This window comes from Scyliorhinus torazame, chromosome 30 (genome assembly GCF_047496885.1).
Source record: "Scyliorhinus torazame isolate Kashiwa2021f chromosome 30, sScyTor2.1, whole genome shotgun sequence".
NCBI classification, from domain to species: Eukaryota; Metazoa; Chordata; class Chondrichthyes; order Carcharhiniformes; family Scyliorhinidae; genus Scyliorhinus; species Scyliorhinus torazame.
In genome coordinates this window covers 5059407-5080059 of record NC_092736.1, presented here as the reverse complement: position 1 = coordinate 5080059, position 20653 = coordinate 5059407, and the positions used below count along the sequence as shown (strand labels likewise).

At 51.0% G+C, this 20653-nt stretch overlaps 1 protein-coding gene across 2 annotated transcripts in view; it reads right to left on the bottom strand.

Annotated features, from left to right (window-relative positions):
- The window catches only part of iqgap1 (IQ motif containing GTPase activating protein 1), a 164216-nt gene that overhangs the window by 82822 nt on the left and 60741 nt on the right, over positions 1 to 20653 (bottom strand). For both annotated transcript variants that reach the window (XM_072492698.1, XM_072492699.1), the window contains 7 exons: positions 19208 to 19298; positions 16810 to 16973; positions 16297 to 16384; positions 14542 to 14705; positions 10796 to 10956; positions 8829 to 8953; positions 2264 to 2427 (listed from right to left, as the gene is read on the bottom strand). In XM_072492698.1, the coding sequence (XP_072348799.1) occupies positions 2264 to 2427; positions 8829 to 8953; positions 10796 to 10956; positions 14542 to 14705; positions 16297 to 16384; positions 16810 to 16973; positions 19208 to 19298 (957 nt within the window). The remainder of the gene's footprint in view (positions 1 to 2263; positions 2428 to 8828; positions 8954 to 10795; positions 10957 to 14541; positions 14706 to 16296; positions 16385 to 16809; positions 16974 to 19207; positions 19299 to 20653) is intronic.

Sequence of the window (20653 nt, the reverse complement as noted above, 5' to 3'; positions counted from 1 at the left end):
GAGAGAAAGGCAGACAGAGAGAGAAAGGCAGACAGAGAGAGAAAGGCATTCAGAGCGAGGAGGAGAGACAGACAGAGCAGATAGAGCAAGAGAGAGGCAGACAGAGCGAGAGAGAGGCAGACAGAGCGAGGGGGGAGAGACGGATAGAGCGAGGGGGAGAGACGGATAGAGCGAGGGGGAGAGCCAGACAGAGCGAGAGAGCCAGACAGAGCGAGAGAGACAGACAGAGCGAGAGAGACAGACAGAGCGAGAGAGACAGACAGAGCGAGAGAGACAGACAGAGCGAGAGAGACAGACAGAGCGAGAGAGACAGACAGAGCGAGAGAGACAGACAGAACGAGAGAGACAGACAGAACGAGAGAGACAGACAGAACGAGAGAGACAGACAGAGCGAGAGAGGCAGAGCGAGAGAGGCAGGCAGAGAGAGAAAGGCAGACAGAGAGAAAGGCATTCAGAGCGAGGAGGAGAGACAGACAGAGCAGATAGAGCAAGAGAGAGGCAGACAGAGCGAGAGAGAGGCAGACAGAGCGAGGGGGGAGAGACGGATAGAGCGAGGGGGAGAGACGGATAGAGCGAGGGGGAGAGACAGACAGAGCGAGAGAGACAGACAGAGCGAGAGAGACAGACAGAGCGAGAGAGACAGACAGAGCGAGAGAGACAGACAGAACGAGAGAGACAGAGCGAGAGAGACAGACAGAGCGAGAGAGACAGACAGAGCGAGAGAGACAGACAGAGCGAGAGAGACAGACAGAGCGAGAGAGACAGACAGAGCGAGAGAGACAGACAGAGAGTGAGACAGAGCGAGAGGGAGAGAGACAGAGAGAGAGTAAAGTCAAACGAAGCAGTGAGTGTCATACTGAACCATGGAAATGGGGAAATCGCAGTTTTGTTCTCCCTCAATGACCACACATGCACCTTGTGGCTGGGTTCACTGGAATCAGCAGTGGTGGCTGCAGCTTCTGAGTGAACCAGATTAAAACAGCACAGACTGGGCGGGTCAAAGCTGGGGTGTTTGTGAGCTGTAACCTTCGGGCCTGTCTGTAGTGAATTCCTGTGTCCCCCCCCCCCCCCATTCAGCTGTCTCCTCACTAATCCCTGGAATTACTTTGATGAAAATCTCCTTCCCTCCTATCTTGGACAATCAAAGCTGGACGGCCGGTCAGTGTGAAGCCAGTTGACAGGAGGGGTGGAATTTCCCACTCGCTGCACAGTGTGCTGGCGGAGGTGGGGAAGCTGGCGTGCAGCTGCCAGGCTGCAGAGCTGGGCTATTCCTCCAGGTAATCCAGCACCCTGAGCAGGGAACATCTGGAGGTATGGTTCATACCGTTACTGGTGGGGCGGGGGCGGAAAAAACTGGCAGCCGGGAATCCCGAGATCTGGGCACCCTTCCCCAATCTCCGATCTATATACACCCACCCCCCGCCATCATGTGCAAGGGGTGATGCCAGGGCCCAGTGCCCGGAAACGTCCCTCAGCGATGTGACATCACATCAACAAGGAGGGAGTTCCAAGGTGGGGGAACATTAGGGCGGGGAAGCTCGTTAATTACATTAAAACTTATTGACATGAAGGTCACATCACCGCGGAAAACGGGATCTCGCTGGCCAGATTCACGTTTTTCGGGTCTCGTGACATTTTGCACCCACGTCGCCATTTGCGCCCGCGGCGAATGGGGGTGCAAAATCACAGCACAGGTTTCTGCACTGTGGACGGCAGGGTGGCGCAGTGGTTAGCACTGCAGCCTCACGCCGCCGAGGTCCCGGGTTTGATCCCGGCTCTGGGTCACTGTCCGTGTGGGGTTTGCGCATTCTTCCCGTGTCTGCGTGGGTCTCACCCCCACAACCCAAAAATGTGCAGGGTAGGTGGATTGGCCACGCTAAATTGCCCCTTAATTGGGAAAAATGAATTGGGTACTCTAAATTTATTTAAAAAAGAAGTTCCTGCAGTGTTATCAATGACTGAGCATCGGAACATGTGAACATGGACTTGTCAATGTGCATCAACATGGGTTTGTGAAGGGCAGTCATGTCTGACCAACCGAGTTGAATTGTTTCAGGAGATTCCGGGTGAATAGGGGTGGGGTGTGAGAGGGATGGTGCAGAGGATAGGAAAATTCTCAGGGATGAGTGAGCTGTTGGCACCTTTTGGAGTCCTGTGTGCTACGCTTGTATGTTAGACTCTCATGGATTTAAACGCAGGTTGGACTCACGGGGTTGGTGGTCTCCGCTGCGAATTATGACCGTCACATCCCAAGCTTCCATACCTGAGCCTTCTCCCTCTTGGTCCGGATGAGGGTCTCCTGGTAATGCTCAGCCACGGGGGACGAGACGTCGGCCAGCTTGGCACTCGGCAGCAGCAGAGCTTTCAGAGTCTTCTGAGGATCCCCTTCGTCCACAGCCTCATTAATCAAACCAATTGCCTTAATCCCTGGAAAATAAAACGGAGGAACAGAGACAGCTTTAGTCACCCGACAGGACATCGGGAGCGAGAGAGCAAGACAGAGCAGGAGAGAGAGAAACACACACACACAGGGAGAGAGAGACAAATAGAGAGAGAAATAGAGATAGATTATCATAGTATTTACAGTGCAGAAGGAGGCCATTCGGCCCATCGAGTCTGCACTGGCTCTTGGAAAGAGCACCCTACCCAAGGTCAATACCTCCACCTTATCCCAATAACCCAGTAACACCACCGAACACTAAAGGCAATTTTGGACACTAATGGCAATTTATCATGACCAATCCACCTAACCTGCACATCTTTGGACTGTGGGAGGAAACCGGAGCACCCGGAGGAAACCCACGCACACACGGGGAGGACGTGCAGACTCCGCACAGACAGTGACCCAAGCCGGGAATCGAACCTGGGACCCTGGAGCTGTGAAGCAATTGTGCTATCCACAATGCTACCGTGCTGCCCCTAATAGACGGAGCGTCAGACAGACTGAAGAGAGCGAATGACCGTCCCGAGGACTGAACCATCCATTACAGAGTAGGACCCTGTGTCCGATACCAGCCCACCCCACCTCTGATGAGAAGTGTGTCCAGGCTCAGATGATCGCAACCCTCCTGGGTTGGCAGGTGAGAAAACAAACAATCAGCTGGGTTCCGACTCCTGGTCCCTTCTCAGAGGCGAGGAGTGGGTTTATATTAGGCACGAAAGATGTGGAGGGGGAATGGAGCTAACGTTTCAAGTCTGGGTGACTTTATTGGCAAATCTTCTCTCGACAGATGCTGTCAGATCTGCTGTGACTGTCCAGCATTTTCTGCTTTTGAAACAGTAATTATCGTCTGTATTCATCGACATTGGGATTCTTGCGAATATCCTGACGAAAAGCTTCGATAAAATGTCTGTTTTCACCGGTCCGCTTGGAGCTAATGACTAATCTCAGCGATCAATTAGTCAGCAGCAGGTGCAGGCGCGAAGCGAGGAAAATCCTCAGCAATGGGAAGCTTTGGGAAGGAATCATTGGGAAATTTTAATTTTAAAATTCTCATCCTTGTTCTCAAACTCCTCTATGGTCTCACCGCTCCCCATCTCGATAATCTCCTCCAGACCCCACGGATCTCGGAGATCTCTGCACTCCCCCAAATGGGGCCTCGTGTCCGACCTTGACTGTGATCTTTCCACCTTCAGATGCTGATCAAAACATTTCCAATTCCCTCCCTAAGCCTCTCAACTGCTCTCTCCTTCAAAACTTCTCTCTTTGACCAAGCTTTAGTTACCTGTCCTAATATCTTACATGGCCTGTGTCATGTTGCATTTTATTATGGCTCCGCGGAGTACCTTGGGAGACGGTGGCACAGTGATTAGCCCTGCTGCCTCACAGCGCCAGGGTCCTGGGTTCAATTCCGGCCTCAGGTGACTGTCTGCACGTTCTCCCCGTGTCCGCGTCCGGGCGCTCCGGTTTCCTCCCACAGTCCAAAGATGTGCAGGTTAGGTGGATTGGGATTGGCCATGCTAAATTGCCCCTTCGTGTCCAAAAAGGTTAGGTGGGATTACTGGGAAAGGGTGGAGGTGTGGGCTTAAGTAGGGTGCTCTTTCCAAGGGCCGGTGCAGAACTGATGGGCCGAATGGCCTCCTTCTACACTGTAGGGATTCTATGATTCTATTTTATTACATTAAAAGCGCTATGATATGATGCAGTGGGTTAGCACTGTTGCCTCACGGCGCCGAGGTCCCAGTTTCGATCCCGGCTCTGGGTCACTGCCCGTGTGGAGTTTGCACATTCTCCCCATGTCTGCGTGGGTTTCGCCCCCACAACCCAAAAGATGTGCAGGGTAGGTGGATTGGCCACGCTAAAATTGCCCCTTAATTGGAAAAAATGAATTGGACACTCTAAATTTATTTTTAAAAAGCGCTACTATGAATTGTTTCGGTTCCTATACGTGCAAAGCTACCTGTTCTTCCTGGGTATCTTTAGAGTCCAAAGTTACTCATACAGTGGATTCCAAAATGTGATTTCTTGAAGGTGTGAGGTGGGGAGGTCAGAATTCCCTCTGACCCACTGTAAGATTCAGCTATGACCCTGTGTCTATGTGACTCCAGTCACAGCATTAGCTGAACACACACCATTATACTGAGTGCATTCAGGATGCCGAGATAGACAACACCCACACCTACCTACCCCACCGCCGCCCAGCAAGGTGGTGGCCTCCTCAAAATATTCAGCTAATTTAATCAGGTGGGAGCGACGCTTGCCAAACCCATGCCAACTCTCTGATCAGCTCATTCATTCAAGAAGTGTGGGCTTCACTGGCCTGGCTGGCATTCATTGCCCTTTCCTAATTGACCCTGAGAGGGCGGCATGTGGCGCAGTGGATAGCACTGGGACTGCGGCGCTGAGGTCCCGGGTTTGAATCCCGGTCCCGGGTCACTGTCCGTGTGGAGTTTGCACATTCTCCCCGTGTCTGCGTGGGTTTCGCCCCCACAACCCAAAGATGTGCAGGGTAGGTGGATTGGCCGCGCTAAATTGGAAAAAGAAAAATAATTGGCTACGAATTGACCCTGAGAAGGTGGGGGTGAGCTGCCTTCTTGAACCGCTGCAGTCCCCGAGGTGCAGGTACACCCACTGTGCTGTTAGGGAGGGAGTTCCAGGATTTTGACCCAGCGACAGTGAAGGAACGGCCGATAGATTTCCAAGTTAGAATGGAAATGGGTGTCACAGCATTACTTGTCCAAACGCCCAGTCCTTTATTATAGATTCTGGAAACATCCTCACAGCTGATGTCTGCTGCGCCAGGTCCGTAGTTTCCTAGTGACCCCCTTGCCCTCCTGTTTTAATGTGGAGATGCCGGCGTTGGACTGGGGTGAGCACAGTACAAAGTCTTACAACACCAGGTTAAAGTCCAACAGGTTTGTTTCGATGTCACTAGCTTTCGGAGCGCTGCTCCTTCCTCAGGTGAATGAAGGGGTCTGTTCCAGAAACACATGTATAGACAAATTCAAAGATGCCAAACAATGCTTGGAATGCGAGCATTAGCAGGTGATTAAATCTTTACAGATCCAGAGATGGGGTAACCCCAGGTTAAAGAGGTGTGAATTGTATCAAGCCAGGACAGTTGGTAGAATTTTGCAGGCCAGATGGTGGGGGATGAATACAATGCGACATGAATCCCAGGTCCCGGTTGAGGCCGCACTCATGTGTGCGGCACTTGGCTATAAGTTTCTGCTCAGCGATTCTGCGTTGTTGCGCGTCCTGAAGGCCGCCTTGGAGAACGCTTACCCGGAGATCAGAGGCTGAATGTCCTTGACTGCTGAAGTGTTCCCCGACTGGAAGGGAACATTCCTGCCTGGTGATTGTTGCGCGATGTCCGTTCATTCGTTGTCGCAGCGTCTGCATGGTCTCGCCAATGTACCACGCTTTGGGACATCCTTTCCTGCAGCGTATGAGGTAGACAACGTTGGCCTCAACCGGGACCTGGGATTCATGTCGCATTACATTCATCCCCCACCATCTGGCCTGCAAAATCCTACCAACTGTCCTGGCTTGAGACAATTCACACCTCTTTAACCTGGGGTTACCACATCTCTGGATCTGTAAAGATTTAATCACCTGCTAATGCTCGCATTCCAAGCATTGTTTGGCATCTTTGAATCTGTCTATATACATGTTTTTGGAACATACCTCTTCATTCACCTGAGGAAGGAGCAGCGCTCCGAAAGCTAGTGACATCGAAACAAACCTGTTGGACTTTAAGCTGGTGTTGTAAGACTTCGTACTGTGCTCCTGTTTTAAGTAACACAGAGACATTTGCAATTTTTAAATCCAAAGGCACAATTCCTGAACATAAAAAGGCTTGAAAAATTATGACAAATGCAATGGCAATTTTCCCAACCATCTTATCTAACTTAAATGTGTGCGTGTGCACCATGCGTGCCAATGCACCTGTGCATGTTCAGGGGATGGAGGGCTAGTGGGCTGGGTCATGGTGCACCCCCCATGGTCTGGCACACGCAGGAAAAGCAATGACTTGGCTCGCGTGGCCATGGATGGTTGCTCCAACAGGCATGCAGAAGCAAACGTGGATAATATGATCAGGAAGGCTCCGTTTCCAAGGTCACCCAGTTAAGAACACAAACCAGAACAATGGGCGAGTGTCAGTGTTGAGAGCAGGGCGAGGCTGACAGAGTGAGGGAGTGGGGGAATCATTAACCAAGGTGTGTGACCAGACATTGTCTCTCAGTGGGAGGATGCCAAATAGGTTTGGCGAAGTCCTCAGTTCCTGAAACTAACCTGGTTGACAGTTAAAGCTGGTTTACGGCTCCCTTTCTGGCGGGAGACTCTTCATTGTGGGCTGGTTTGCCTCATTCCAGCTCTCGGGGGCATTCCTATTGGCCTCAGTGCCTTCAGACCAGGGTTGGAGATGAGTCAGGGTTGTAATCAACAATTAGTGACCAGTACTCAGGAGGGCAGATCTGAGCGTGTCTGGTGATAGCCGTAACTGGCAGAGCCCAGAGTTCAGGGAAACAAGAAAGTGAGAGAGAAAAGAAAGCAACATACTTCAGGGACGTCCTTAGTGAAAAGGGTGTCGGCCCAGAATCGTAGAAAACGGACAACAGAACATTCCTCAGATATACCTCAGAAGATGGCTGACCATCCAACTCAATAGCCTAATCCCGCTTTCCCCCATATCCTCTGATCCCCTTCGCCCTAAGTGCTCTCTCTAACTGCTTCTTGAAAACATACAATGTTTTGGCCTCAACTATTTCCGGTGATAACGAATTCCACAGGCTCACCGCTCTCTGGGTGAAGATGTTTCTCCTCATCTCTGTCCTAAATGGTCTATGCGTATCCTCAGACTGTGACCCCTGGTTCTGGACACACCCACCATCGGAAACACCCTTCCTGCATCTGCCCTGTATAGACCTGTTAGAATTTTACAGGTTTCTATGAGATCCCACCTCATTCTTCTGAACTCCAGCGAATACCATTCAATTGCTCCTCATACGTCAGTCCCGCCATCCCAGGAATCAGTCTGGTAAACCTTCGCTGCGCTCCCTCCAGAGCAAGAACATCCTTCCTCAGATAAGGAGAGCAAAACTGCTCACAATACTCCAGGTGTGGCCTCACCAAGGCCCTGTATAATTGCAGCAAGACATCCCTGCTCCTGTACTCCAACCCTCTCGCTCTGAATGGCAAGGTACCATTTGCCTTCTTTACCGCCTGCTGTACCTGCATGTTTACCTTCAGTGACTGGAGTACGGGGCCACATCCCCGTCTCCTAATTTATGGCTTTTCAGGTAATAGTCTGATTTCTCGCTTTTGTGGCCAAAGTGGATAACCTCACATTCCTCCAAATTATACTGCGTCTGCCATTCATTTTCCCACTCACTCAGCCTGTCCAAATCACACTGAAGGATCTCTGCATCCTCCTCACAGCTCACCCTCCCACCCAACTTGGTGTCATCTACAAATTTGGAGATATTACATATTGTTCCCTCATCTGAATCATTCATCTGTATTGCAGTGATACTGTCACTGTGCTAGTAATCCAGAGACCCAGAGCAATGCTCTGGGGTCCTGGGTTCAAATCCTGCCACTGCAGAGGGCATTGTCAATTGTCGTAAAGACCCATCTGGTTCACTGATGCTCTTTAGGGAAGGAAATCTACCGTCCTTTCCGATCTGGCCTACATGTGGCTCCAGACCCACAGCAATGTGGTTGACTCTTAATTGTCCCCCAAGGGCAATAAATGCTGGCACATCCAGCGATGCCCACGTACAATGGATGAATAGAAAATATAGAATAGCTGGGGTCCCAGCACCGATCCCTGTGGTACCCCACTCGTCACTGCCTGCCGGTTTGAAAAAGGCCCGTTAATTCCTAATCTTTGTTTCCTATCTGCCAACCAGTTTTCTAAGCAGCTGAATACACTATCCTGAATCCCATGCGCTTCAATTTTACACGCTAATCTCCGATGCGGGACTTTGTCAATAGCCTTCTGAAAGTCCAAATATACCACATCTACTGGCTTCCCCTTGTCGACTCTACTCGTTCCATCCTCGAAGCATTCCAGTAGATTTGTCAAGCAAGATTTCCCCCTCATAAATCCATGCTAGGTCTGCCCAATCCTGCCACCGTTTACGAAGTGCTCGGCTATGAGTTTGTGCAATAAATGGTTTCTGTGAAAAGAGTCACTTTCCCCTTGACCCAAATCTACTGAAGTTGCGATTGTTCACCTCGTTAAATAAAATGAAAATAGAGAGAGACGCAAACTGGACCAATAGCTGCCCTGCGTCTCACCTGGAAGGATTTCTGAATGAGCTCAAAACGGAAATATATTTTGCAGTAAAACAGAGGTTTGGTCCCTCTTTCCCTGACTTACTGTCATGTTCCTCTAGAACCACCACATTCACCTGGTCGACAGAGGCCTGAATGTCATTCCAGGTGAGAAAGTCATTGCCCTCCGGTCCAGCCTTGGCCTTCATTCTCATCAGTTCATCCACATACCTACCACACAGAAAGGATCAAACATTAGGAGGTGATCTGATGGAGATGTTTAAATGATTCCATATGGTCAATAGAGAGGACTATCTCCTCTTGTGGGGGGACATCAGAACTGAGGTTTGAGGGGCTGAATGGCTTCTCTTGTTCCAGTGACTACAAACAATATTCGCAGGAACGTGAGGGCATAACCATGATTGGGGAGGATGGGGGTGTGGGAAGGTGTTTTATCGTTAATACACTCCACAAACCTGAGGTCATCCAAAACTCTGCAACAAAATCCAGACATACACCAAGTCCTATTCGTCCATGATCCCTGTGCTCAGTGACTTCCGATGAATGGCTCCCAGTTCCTGTACCAGCCTCCATTTGAAGCCTACTTGTGATAATAAGCGATTTTCATTTCACTTCATCTCAGGGGCAGCACGGTAGCATTGTGGATAGCACAATTGCTTCACAGCTCCAGGGTCCCAGGTTCGATTCCGACTTGGGTCGCTGTCTGTGCGGAGTCTGCACGTTCTCCCCGTGTCTGCGTGGGTTTCCTCCGGGAGCTCCGGTTTCCTCCCACAGTCCAAAGATGTGCAGGTTAGGTGGATTGGCCATGATAAATTGATCTTAGTGTCCAAAATTTCCCTTAGTGTTGGGTGGGGTTACTGGGTTATGGGGATAGGGTGGAGGTGTTGACCTTGGGTAGGGTGCTCTTTCCAAGAGCCGGTGCAGACTCGATGGGCCGAATGGCCTCCTTCTGCACTGTAAATTCTATGACAATCTATGAGTTATTATGATCCCAGGCCAGCCCCTAACAGTGGCTCAGATACTGGACCAAAACCCCAAGATCTTAGTTTATTTTGGAAGACTGAGTGGAAAGAATACTTTGCTTCAGCAATGGTCGCATGTAGAAACAGGGATTTGGTGGGGGTTTTTGAAATTTAGAGTAGCCAATTCATTTTTTTTCCAATTAAGGGGAAATTCAGCGTGGCCAATCCACCTGCACATCATTGGGTTGTGTGGGGCAGACACGGGGAGAATCTGCAAACTCCACACGGACAGGGCAGCACGGTGGCGCAGTGGTTAGCACTGCTGCCTCACGGCGCTGAGGTCCCAGGATCGATGCCGGCTCTGGGTCACTGTCCGTGTGGAGTTTGCACATTCTCCCCGTGTTTGCGGAAAACATACCAACTCCCCCCCTAGTCAAACAACAGTGCGTCAGCCCAGGCTTTTACTCTGGTCAATTTCCTGTCTCCTAAAAGCTTTATGGTGTTGCAAAACAAAATTATTTTAAAAACATAACTACAGCAGTGAAACATCGTCTAACCCAGGCTATAAACCCTCAAATTGCCAAATCTTTATAATCCAATATAACTAAAATCCTGCATTCGTCAGCAACACTTTGATTTTCAGTTCCCTGCAAAGGTTCACCCCCTCCCGATCTCTGTAGCCTCATCCAGCCCTTCAATCCTCAGAGATCTCTTCGCTCTTTCAACTACCTTCCCTTGAGGACCCCTGATTTGAATCACTCAACCAGCGCTGGCTGGATCATCAGTTTCTATGGTCCAGATATCCCAACCTAACCCTCTCTGCCTCTCTCTCTTTCCATTAAGAAGCTCTCGCTCCCATAACCAAGCTTTCGGCTACCTGTCCTGCATGGCTCATTTTGTCTGATGATGCTCTGCAAAGCATTTTGGGACGTTTTACCACTGTAAAGGTGCTGCATAAATGCAAGTTGTTGTTGTCAGTAGGAAGCTTAACCCATGATTTTGGTTACACTGTTTTCTCTTTTGATCCAGTGGCTTCCTCCAGGTTGAGCAAACCTGGTTGCTAGGCTCCACTAACACTCCGCACTCTTACCTCTGTGCATTGCCGTCATCCACATTCGTGAGTCCTGTCACTGGATTCTGGATCTTCCTCCAGACCCCGTTCACATCACCAGCCTCCAGAGAACGATTTATCATTGCTACAGAAGATAACATCTCCACGGCAACAGCCAGTTCAGCATGAGTTAGGTTGCCCTGTTCACCGAGACATGCAAAACATTTAATGCCTCTCAATATCCATGAATAATAATATAAATCTTACTTTCGGTGTACACTCTCCACATCTGACAGTCCCCATCCATAGAACCATAGCATTCCCACAGCACAGAAGGAGGCCATTCGGTCCATCGAGTCTGCACTGACCCTCTGAAAGAGCACCCTGCCTAGGCCCACTCCCCCGCCCTATCCCTGTAACCGCATCTACCCTACACATCCTTGGACACTAAGGGGCAATTTAGCAAGGCCAATCCACCTAACAGGCATATCTTGGGAGGAAACCGGAGCACCCGGAGGAAACCCGTGCAGACACGGGGAGAAGGTGAAAACTCCGCACAGACAGTGACCCAAGCCGGGAATTGACCCTAGGAGCCTGGTGCTGTGAGGCAGCAGTGCCAATCACTGTGCCACCCTGCCACCCACCCATTTAATCCCCTCCCACACCCCCATGTACACTCTCCCCTATCACTGACTCTACCCCCCATTCACTCCCCTCCCACACCCCCATGTACACACTCCCCCATCACTGACTCTACCCCCCATTCACTCCCCTCCCACACCCCCATGTACACTCTCCCCTATCACTGACTCTACCCCTCATTCACTCCCCTCCCACACCCCCATGTACACTCTCCCCTATCACTGATTCTACCCCCCATTCACTCCCCTCCCACACCCCCATGTACACTCTCCCCTATCACTGACTCTACCCACCCATTCACTCCGCTCCCACACCCCCATGTACACTCTCCCCTATCACTGATTCTACCCCCCATTCACTCCCCTCCCACACCCCCATGTACACTCTCCCCTATCACTGACTCTACCCCCCATTTAATCCCCTCCCACACCCCCATGTACACTCTCCCCTATCACTGACTACCCACCCATTTAATCCCCTCCCACACCCCCATGTACACTCTCCCCTATCACTGACTCTACCCCCCATTTAATCCCCTCCCACACCCCCATGTACACTCCCCCCTATCACTGATTCTACCCCCCATTCACTCCCCTCCCACACCCCCATGTACACTCTCCCCTATCACTGACTACCCACCCATTTAATCCCCTCCCACACCCCCATGTACACACTCCCCTATCACTGACTCTACCCACCCATTTAATCCCCTCCCACACCCCCATGTACACTCTCCCCTATCACTGACTCTACCCCCCATTCACTCCCCTCCCACACCACCATGTACACTCTCCCCTGTCACTGACTCTACCCCCCCATTCACTCCCCTCCCACACCCCCATGTACACTCTCCCCTATCACTGACTCTACCCCCCATTCACTCCCCTCCCACACCCCCATGTACACTCTCCCCTATCACTGACTCTACCCACCCATTCACTCCCCTCCACACCCCCATGTATACTCTCCCCTATCACTGACTCTACCCACCCATTCACTCCACTCCCACACCCCCATGTACACTCTCCCCTATCACGGACTACCCACCCATTTAATCCCCTCCCACACCCCCATGTACACTCTCCCCTATCACTGACTCTACCCACCCATTTAATCCCCTCCCACACCCCCATGTACACTCTCCCCTATCACTGACTCTCCCCACCCATTCACTCCCCTCCCACACCCCCATGTACACTGTCCCCTATCACTGACTCTACCCACCCATTCACTCCGCATCCACACCCCCATGTACACTCTCCTCTATCACTGACTACCCCCGCATTCACTCCCCTCCCACACCCCCATGTACACTCTCCCCTATCACTGACTCTACCCCCCATTCACTCCCCTCCCACACCCCCATGTACACTCTCCCCTATCACTGACTCTACCCACCCATTTAATCCCCTCCCACACCCCCATGTACACTCTCCCCTATCACTGACTCTACCCACCCATTTAATCCCCTCCCACACCCCCATGTACACTCTCCCCTATCACTGACTCTACCCACCCATTTAATCCCCTCCCACACCCCCATGTACACTCTCCCCTATCACTGACTCTACCCCCCATTCACTCCCCTCCCACACCCCCATGTACACTCTCCCCTATCACTGACTCTACCCCCCATTCACTCCCCTCCCACACCCCCATGTACACTCTCCCCTATCACTGACTCTACCCACCCATTCACTCCCCTCCCACACCCCCATGTACACTCTCCCCTATCACTGACTACCCACCCATTCACTCCCCTCCCACACCCCCATGTACACTCTCCCCTATCACTGACTCTACCCACCCATTCACTCCCCTCCCACACCCCCATGTACACTCTCCCCTATCACTGACTACCCACCCATTTAATCCCCTCCCACACCCCCATGTACACTCTCCCCTATCACTGACTCTACTCCCCATTCACTCCCCTCCCACACCCCCATGTACACTCTCCCCTATCACTGATTCTACCCACCCATTCACTCCCCTCCCACACCCCCATGTACACTCTCCCCTATCACTGACTACCTACCCATTCACTCCCCTCCCACACCCCCATGTACACTCTCCCCTATCACTGACTCTACCCCCCATTCACTCCCCCTCCCACACCCCCATGTACACTCTCCCCTATCACTGACTCTACCCACCCATTCACTCCCCTCCCACACCCCCATGTACACTCTCCCCTATCACTGACTCTACCCCCCATTCACTCCCCTCCCACACCCCCATGTACACTCTCCCCTATCACTGACTCTACCCACCCATTCACTCCCCTCCCACACCCCCATGTACACACTCCCCTATCACTGACTCTACCCCCCATTCACTCCCCTCCCACACCCCCATGTACACTCTCCCCTATCACTGACTCTACCCCCCCATTCACTCCCCTCCCACACCCCCATGTACACTCTCCCCTATCACTGACTCTACCCACCCATTCACTCCCCTCCCACACCCCCATGTACACTCTCCCCTATCACTGACTCTTCCCACCCATTCACTCCCCTCCCACACCCCCATGTACACTCTCCCCTATCACTGACTCTACCCCCCATTCACTCCCCTCCCACACCCCCATGTACACTCTCCCCTATCACTGACTCTACCCACCCATTCACTCCCCTCCCACACCCCCATGTACACTCTCCCCTATCACTGACTACCCACCCATTCACTCCCCTCCCACACCCCCATGTACACTCTCCCCTATCACTGACTCTACCCCCCATTCACTCCCCTCCCACACCCCCATGTACACTCTCCCCTATCACTGACTCTACCCCCCATTCACTCCCCTCCCACACCCCCATGTACACTCTCCCCTATCACTGACTCTACCCCCCATTCACTCCCCTCCCACACCCCCATGTACACTCTCCCCTATCCTGAGGATTTTATGTCTGGATGCAGTTTGATAGTCGGGGTGAAATATTCCAATAACAAAACTGATTATATTTGTTGGTGTTTAATATTCCAGGGCAGATTGTAAATAAACAAATCTGTTAATATAGTAAGTCTTGGACTTTGATTAAGGGTTTAAACAGTGGATATCAGTGTGTAGTAACAATTTTGCACCAGCTTATCAGACTGGTGGCTCTGCCTCCTTGAACACTGGTGGCATATCTCACCTGGTGGCTCTGCGCTTGCAGGGTAGAGAGCTCCTGCTGGTACAGTTTGGCCGCAAACGGGTGAACCTCAGGTAACTGGGCATCGCGATTCATCAGCTCTGACACCGTGTCTTCTGCTACACCTTTGCTGATTGCTGCATTGATTCGTGATACAGCTTCCAGCACTGAAACAATAGATTGAATTAAATTCTGTCCAGAGTCGGAATAATGGTCATTTCATAGTCTATAGAGTCCCTTCAAATAATACAGACATTAAAGTGTACTTTGGAAGTTACTGTTACAATAGAAGCAATTCATATTTCAGATAAAGCATTTTCCCATCAAACACTCCCAGGACAGGTACAGCACGGGGTTAGATACAGAGTAAAGCTCCCTCTACACTGTCCCCATCAAACACTCCCAGGACAGGTACAGCACGGGGTTAGATACAGAGTAAAGCTCCCTCTACACTGTCCCCATCAAACACTCCCAGGACAGGTACAGCACGGGGTTAGATACAGAGTAAAGCTCCCTCTACACTGTCCCCATGAAACACTCCCAGGACAGGTACAGCACGGGGTTAGATACAGAGTAAAGCTCCCTCTACACTGTCCACATCAAACACTCCCAGGACAGGTACAGCACGGGGTTAGATACAGAATAAAGCTCCCTCTACACTGTCCCCATCACACACTCCCAGGACAGGTACAGCACAGGGTTAGATACAGAGTAAAGCTCCCTCTACACTCTCCCCATCAAACACTCCCAGGACAGGTACAGCACGGGGTTAGATACAGAGTAAAGCTCCCTCTACACTGTCCCCATCAAACACTCCCAGGACAGGTACAGCACGGGGTTAGATACAGAGTAAAGCTCCCTCTGTATAATAATAATCTTTATTGTCACAAGTAGGTTTACATTTTCACTGCAATGAAGTTACTGTGAAAATCCCCACGTCGCCACACTCCAGCGCCTGTTCGGGTACACAGAGGGACAATTCAGAATGTCCAAATTACCTAACAGCATGTTTTTCGGGACTTGTGGGAGGAAACCGGAGCACCCGGAGGAAACCCACGCAAACACGGGGAGAACGTGCAGACTCCGCACCGACAGTGACTCAAGCCAGGAATCAAACCTGGGACCCTGGAGCTATGAAGCAACAGTTTAACCACTGTGCTACTGTGTCGCCCACGTGCTGACCCCATCAAACACTCCCAATAGAGGTTCAGATTGCTTGTATTTTGGTTGAGATGTTAAACTGAGCCTCGTCCAATTGTTTGGGTGGATGTTAATTGTCCCAAGACACAATTTGGAGAAAGGAAGGGGACCTTTCTCGTGTGCTGCGCAACATTCTACCCTGAGCCCACATCAAAAATGATTCAATATTCTTGGAGCTGGGTGATCGCAAAATAACCACTGCCTTGCAAACACTTTGGGATATTTTTGAGAGATGCTGTTGGTGATTTGTAAATAAATCTGTTGATGTGAGTGATCCCTCCTCAGGAGCACCATGGGTGACTTTACATGGACTGCTGTGATTCATCACCACCTTCTTATGGGCATTTAGGGATTGGCATAAACACTGGCGTTGCCAGCGATGCCTACATCCCACGAATGAATAAAATAAAATTGAGCCAATAAAGTCCACGACGATATTGAGGGTCACCAAACGCCTGTCTCCAGTTTGCTGCCTCAAGTCCCAGAAACAGCGAGAGGGACCAGAAAGAAGCCCATTCACAGAATCTTACAGCACCGAAAGAAGCAACATGTACTCACTTTTCCTGAACCTCTGAGCACTTTGATTGGCTTGGTCAACTCCAAATTGTAGCTCCTCTTTAGTGAGGGGCTCAGTTGATCGCTGCTCCTGGCGCACGGAGGGGTGGTTGGGATTTAAGGACAAAGAGATTAGCAAATGTGTAACAATCTGCAAGTAGCTCTTAAATATGTTAACATGCTTCAATGCCACATTCATTCTCACTTTCTGTTTCTCTAAATCCTGCGAGTGGCGGCCTCCAGACTTGCAGAATCATGGAACGGTACAACACAGACCGACATTCGGCCTATAGCGTTTGTACTAGCCCGCTGAAAGAGCCATCCAAATGGCCCCACCCCCCCGCTCTTTCCTCATAGCCTGCACGTCTTTTCCCTTCCGGTTTATATCCAATTCCTTGTTTAAAGTTACTATTAAATCTGCTGTCGCTGCTCTTTCAAGCTGCACATTTCTGGATTGCAACAACCCACTTGTGGAAAAGACATCCGGTTCTTTGGGAAATGATCCGAATGTGTTACCTGCGCTTTCAGCTGCCTGTCGGAGGAGAGTTGTTTGAGGTACCAGTCGCAGTTGTCCAACCCCACCTCGCGCAGGCCCAAGGCTGGAGACTTCAGGGCGTTGTAGAGAACAGTCCCATTACCTTGGTCCAGAGCCCCATCGACATTCTTCAGGCAACTCTGTACTGAAATCACAATGGGTGCCGTCAAGGACGAGGGAGCTCAGTTTGGTTCGTCAAATGTCAAACCCAAAGTTGGTGGATTTAAATTAATGAAGATAAAATTTAATAGTTATTGGGAATAAATATCCTCACTTACAGCTGGGAGACCGTTTGCGATAATCCCATACTCAACGCTCCTGATGGAAAATCTAAGGTTGTCAACCCTCCAGCATTGCTCTGGAGTCTCTCGGAATTTAATCTGTAGGGTATCACTCTGGCCCTGGGAAGGTGGGGCGCCGCGAGGGCGGACATGTCGACTGACGAATGGTGGGAGAATGGGGGGCGGGGAGCAGTAGGAGGCTATGAGACAGTCCCTCTAAGAAGCTGTCCAACGAGAGTTGGTAGCCATAGCCACAACCAACCGCTGCCATGCACCCATTGTGATAGGAGGGAGCAGCTGGTGAAATAAAACAAGACTTCGCCACCACCAGGCTTAACAAAAGGGAGTGAGATTGTAGTTAGCACTGCTGTCTCACAGCTCCAGGGTGCCAGGTTCGATTCCCCGCTGGGTCACTGTCTGTGTGGAATCTGCACGTTCTCCCCGTGTCTGCGTGGGTTTCCTCCGGGTGCTCCGGTTTCCTCCCACAGTCCAAAGGTGTGCTGGTCAGGTGGATTGGCCATGATAAATTGACCCTTAGTGTCTAAGGGTTAGTGGGATTACGGGGAAATGGTGAGGGATTAGGCCTGGGTTGGGTACTCTTTAGGAAGGTGAGTGTAGACTCGATGGGCTGAACGGCCTCCTTCTGCACTTCAGGGATTCTACAATGGTCCCGGTTGTAGATCAGCCAGCATTCAGAGGTCACCAGTTCAGATCGCACCTGGGCAAAATGTGAAACCGAACTCAATCAGCCCGTTTGACAGGAAGGTTGGTGAGCAGATGACCAGGGGACACAGGTAATCGGCAGAGGAATCAGGGTGGCAGATCAGGAGAATTCAATGGCAACTTTCTCAAAGGACTTGGAGAAATACTTGTAGAGGGTAAAGGGGCCAGCCGAGACGACGGGCCGAAAGGCCTTCTGCTGTGCTGTTAGATTCTGTGAAGCCGCTCAATCATCTCGGGCATTGGCACCAGGGATGGTGCAGTAAATGTGGGCGCGCCTGAGAGACTCCAGCAAAAACCCCACTTGGAGCGTGTGTCACATGAGAGAGGGACTGAGTGATAGGACAGCAGACATTGTTAAACACTTTCAGTGATTCACACAGGTGCGTGCGGAGCGGGGGGTGCGCGCGATGGCCCCCAGGTGGGTGGTTGGCACAACAGAACTGACCGAGGAAGTGTTCAGATTAACTCACAGGGAAAGCTGGAAGCGGGACCCGTGTTCCTAGAATCCATGGACAATGACAATCAAGGGGCTCAGAAAGACAGGGTGGCTGGGTTCAAGGTCACGGTTAGGGCAGACGAAAATAACTTACCTTTATGTAGCTCATTTCGTCACCACCGGGTGTCGCAAAGCATTTTGCAGCCAATGAAATGTAGTTTTTCTCAGTGTAGGAAACACGGTGGCTACTTTGTGCACAAGCTGCTCAAACAGCAATGTGATAATGACCACATAGTCCAATAAATAGTGACCCCCAGGACAACGGAGATAACTCTCCTGCTCTTCCTTAAAATAACCACAAGACCTTTTCCATCCACTAAAGCGGCCAGTGGGCCTGGGTTTTAATGTCTTTTCTGAGCGACAGGGCCTCTGAGAGTGACACTGGATTTTAATGCTCAAAACCTGGATCGGGAATTGATCCTGCAACCTAGTGATTCAGAAGTGAGTGTGATACCAACTGAGCCACCGCAGATCTTCATTCACAGATTCAAAATTGCTTGTGTCTACAGCCGGCAGGATGTAAGTTCAACTTTGTAGGGGAGGGGGGGGCGGGGAGGGGGGGGGGGGGGGGGGGGTTGGTGGGGGAAATGGGGAGAAATCAACATCACCCAATTGGCATGACCAGCTTTTGAGTGCATTTCTGCCCATTTCCCCAAAGGTGCCAATTCTTGCTGGGCACAGGCGCAGCCAACACTCTCCGTTACTATCAAACTGTGAGTGCTGCCCACTCAGATCTCACCCATGACACAAATCCACATGTAACAGCTCACAGCCTGAGGGCCTGTGACTGCCCCATCCCCGCCCCATCGCCACCGCCCCCACCCCCCAACACTAAGGTTTCAAATTGTGACGAGGAGTTGTGAGGTTATTGAAACTTACAGTTGACTTTGTTCACGTTGCCCTGGATCTCAGCTTGTGTGAGGAGCTCTTCATAAGCGTCTCTCTCCTCCTGGGGGCTCCCAGGCACACCCTTAAAAAAAAAATACAGGCGATATATCAGTTCTCCTTTCCCTCATCTGGGTCCCTGGGAGCCACGACCTCCTCTGGTACCAGTCCATAAAAAGCCATTCATTATATACCAGCGTGGGCACAGAATGTTCCATTCCCAACGCATGCATTCCTCTTCTCATCCAGCGACAAACAACATCTGGTTCACTCTGTCCTTCGGGAGAGGAAACCTGTTACCCTTCTCTGGTCTGGCTGACATGTGACTCCAGAGCAGTTGACTCATACTTGCCCTCCGATATGGCGTAGTAAGCCGCTCACTAAAGCGCTGTGGGCGGACCTAGATCAGATGGGCTACGGCTGTTCAAGAAGGCAGCCCACATAGACAATGTAGAGGTTCGGAGCAGGAGTTGACCATTCCACTCTTTCAGTACGATCATGGTCCGGTCTGTCCCCCGTAACCCTTAACTCCCTCGTTTACCAAAAATGTCTCTAGCTTTGCCCAGCCTCCAATGCTTTCTGAGGAAGAGAATTCCACATACGAATGACCCTCAAGAGAAAGAAATTCTCCTCATCTCAGTCTCTTATTGTTAAATTGTGTCTGAGAATCCCTGCAGTGCAGAAGGCCATTTGGCCCATTGAGTCTGCACCAGCCCTTGCTCTGATAGATCACACTACCTTGGCCCAATCCCCGTAACCCCATCTAACCTTTTGGGCAATATTAGCACGGCCAATCCACCTAACCTGCACATCTTTGGACTGTGGGAGGAAACCCACGCAGACACGGGGAGAGCATGCAGACTGCACCTGAGGTCAGAATCAAACCCGGGTCCCTGGCGCTGTGAGGCCACCACCACATTCTCATGGGCAAAGAATGCTGGCCTTGGCAGTGACACCCACATCCCAAGAACGAAGAATAAAAAATACAGGTAATGAATGCATTGATTTCATCAAAGGCCAGCATTCTTTGCCCATGAGAATGTGGTGGCCAGCATCTGTTGCCCATCACGGATGCCTTGAGCAGTTAAGAGTCAACCACATTGCTGTGGGCCTGACCAGGTAATGCCAGCAGATTTCCTCCCCTAAAGGGTCATTGGATGATAGTTGTGATGGTCACCATGACTGACACTAACTTTCGGTTCCGGGTGATTAACTGGATTGAACTTCCACTCGTTGCGGAGGTGAGATTTGAACCCGTGTTCCCCAGAGCTTTCGCCAGGCCTCTGGATTACTCATCCAATGACATTCCCACTATGCCACCATCTCTGGTGACAACTGCAAATAGAATCCGTCAGCATTTGATTCAAATTCTCTGCACTGCATAAGGCTGGCTAATCGTAAAACACAACACACAATGCACGTCAGCCCCGTTCACCCCAT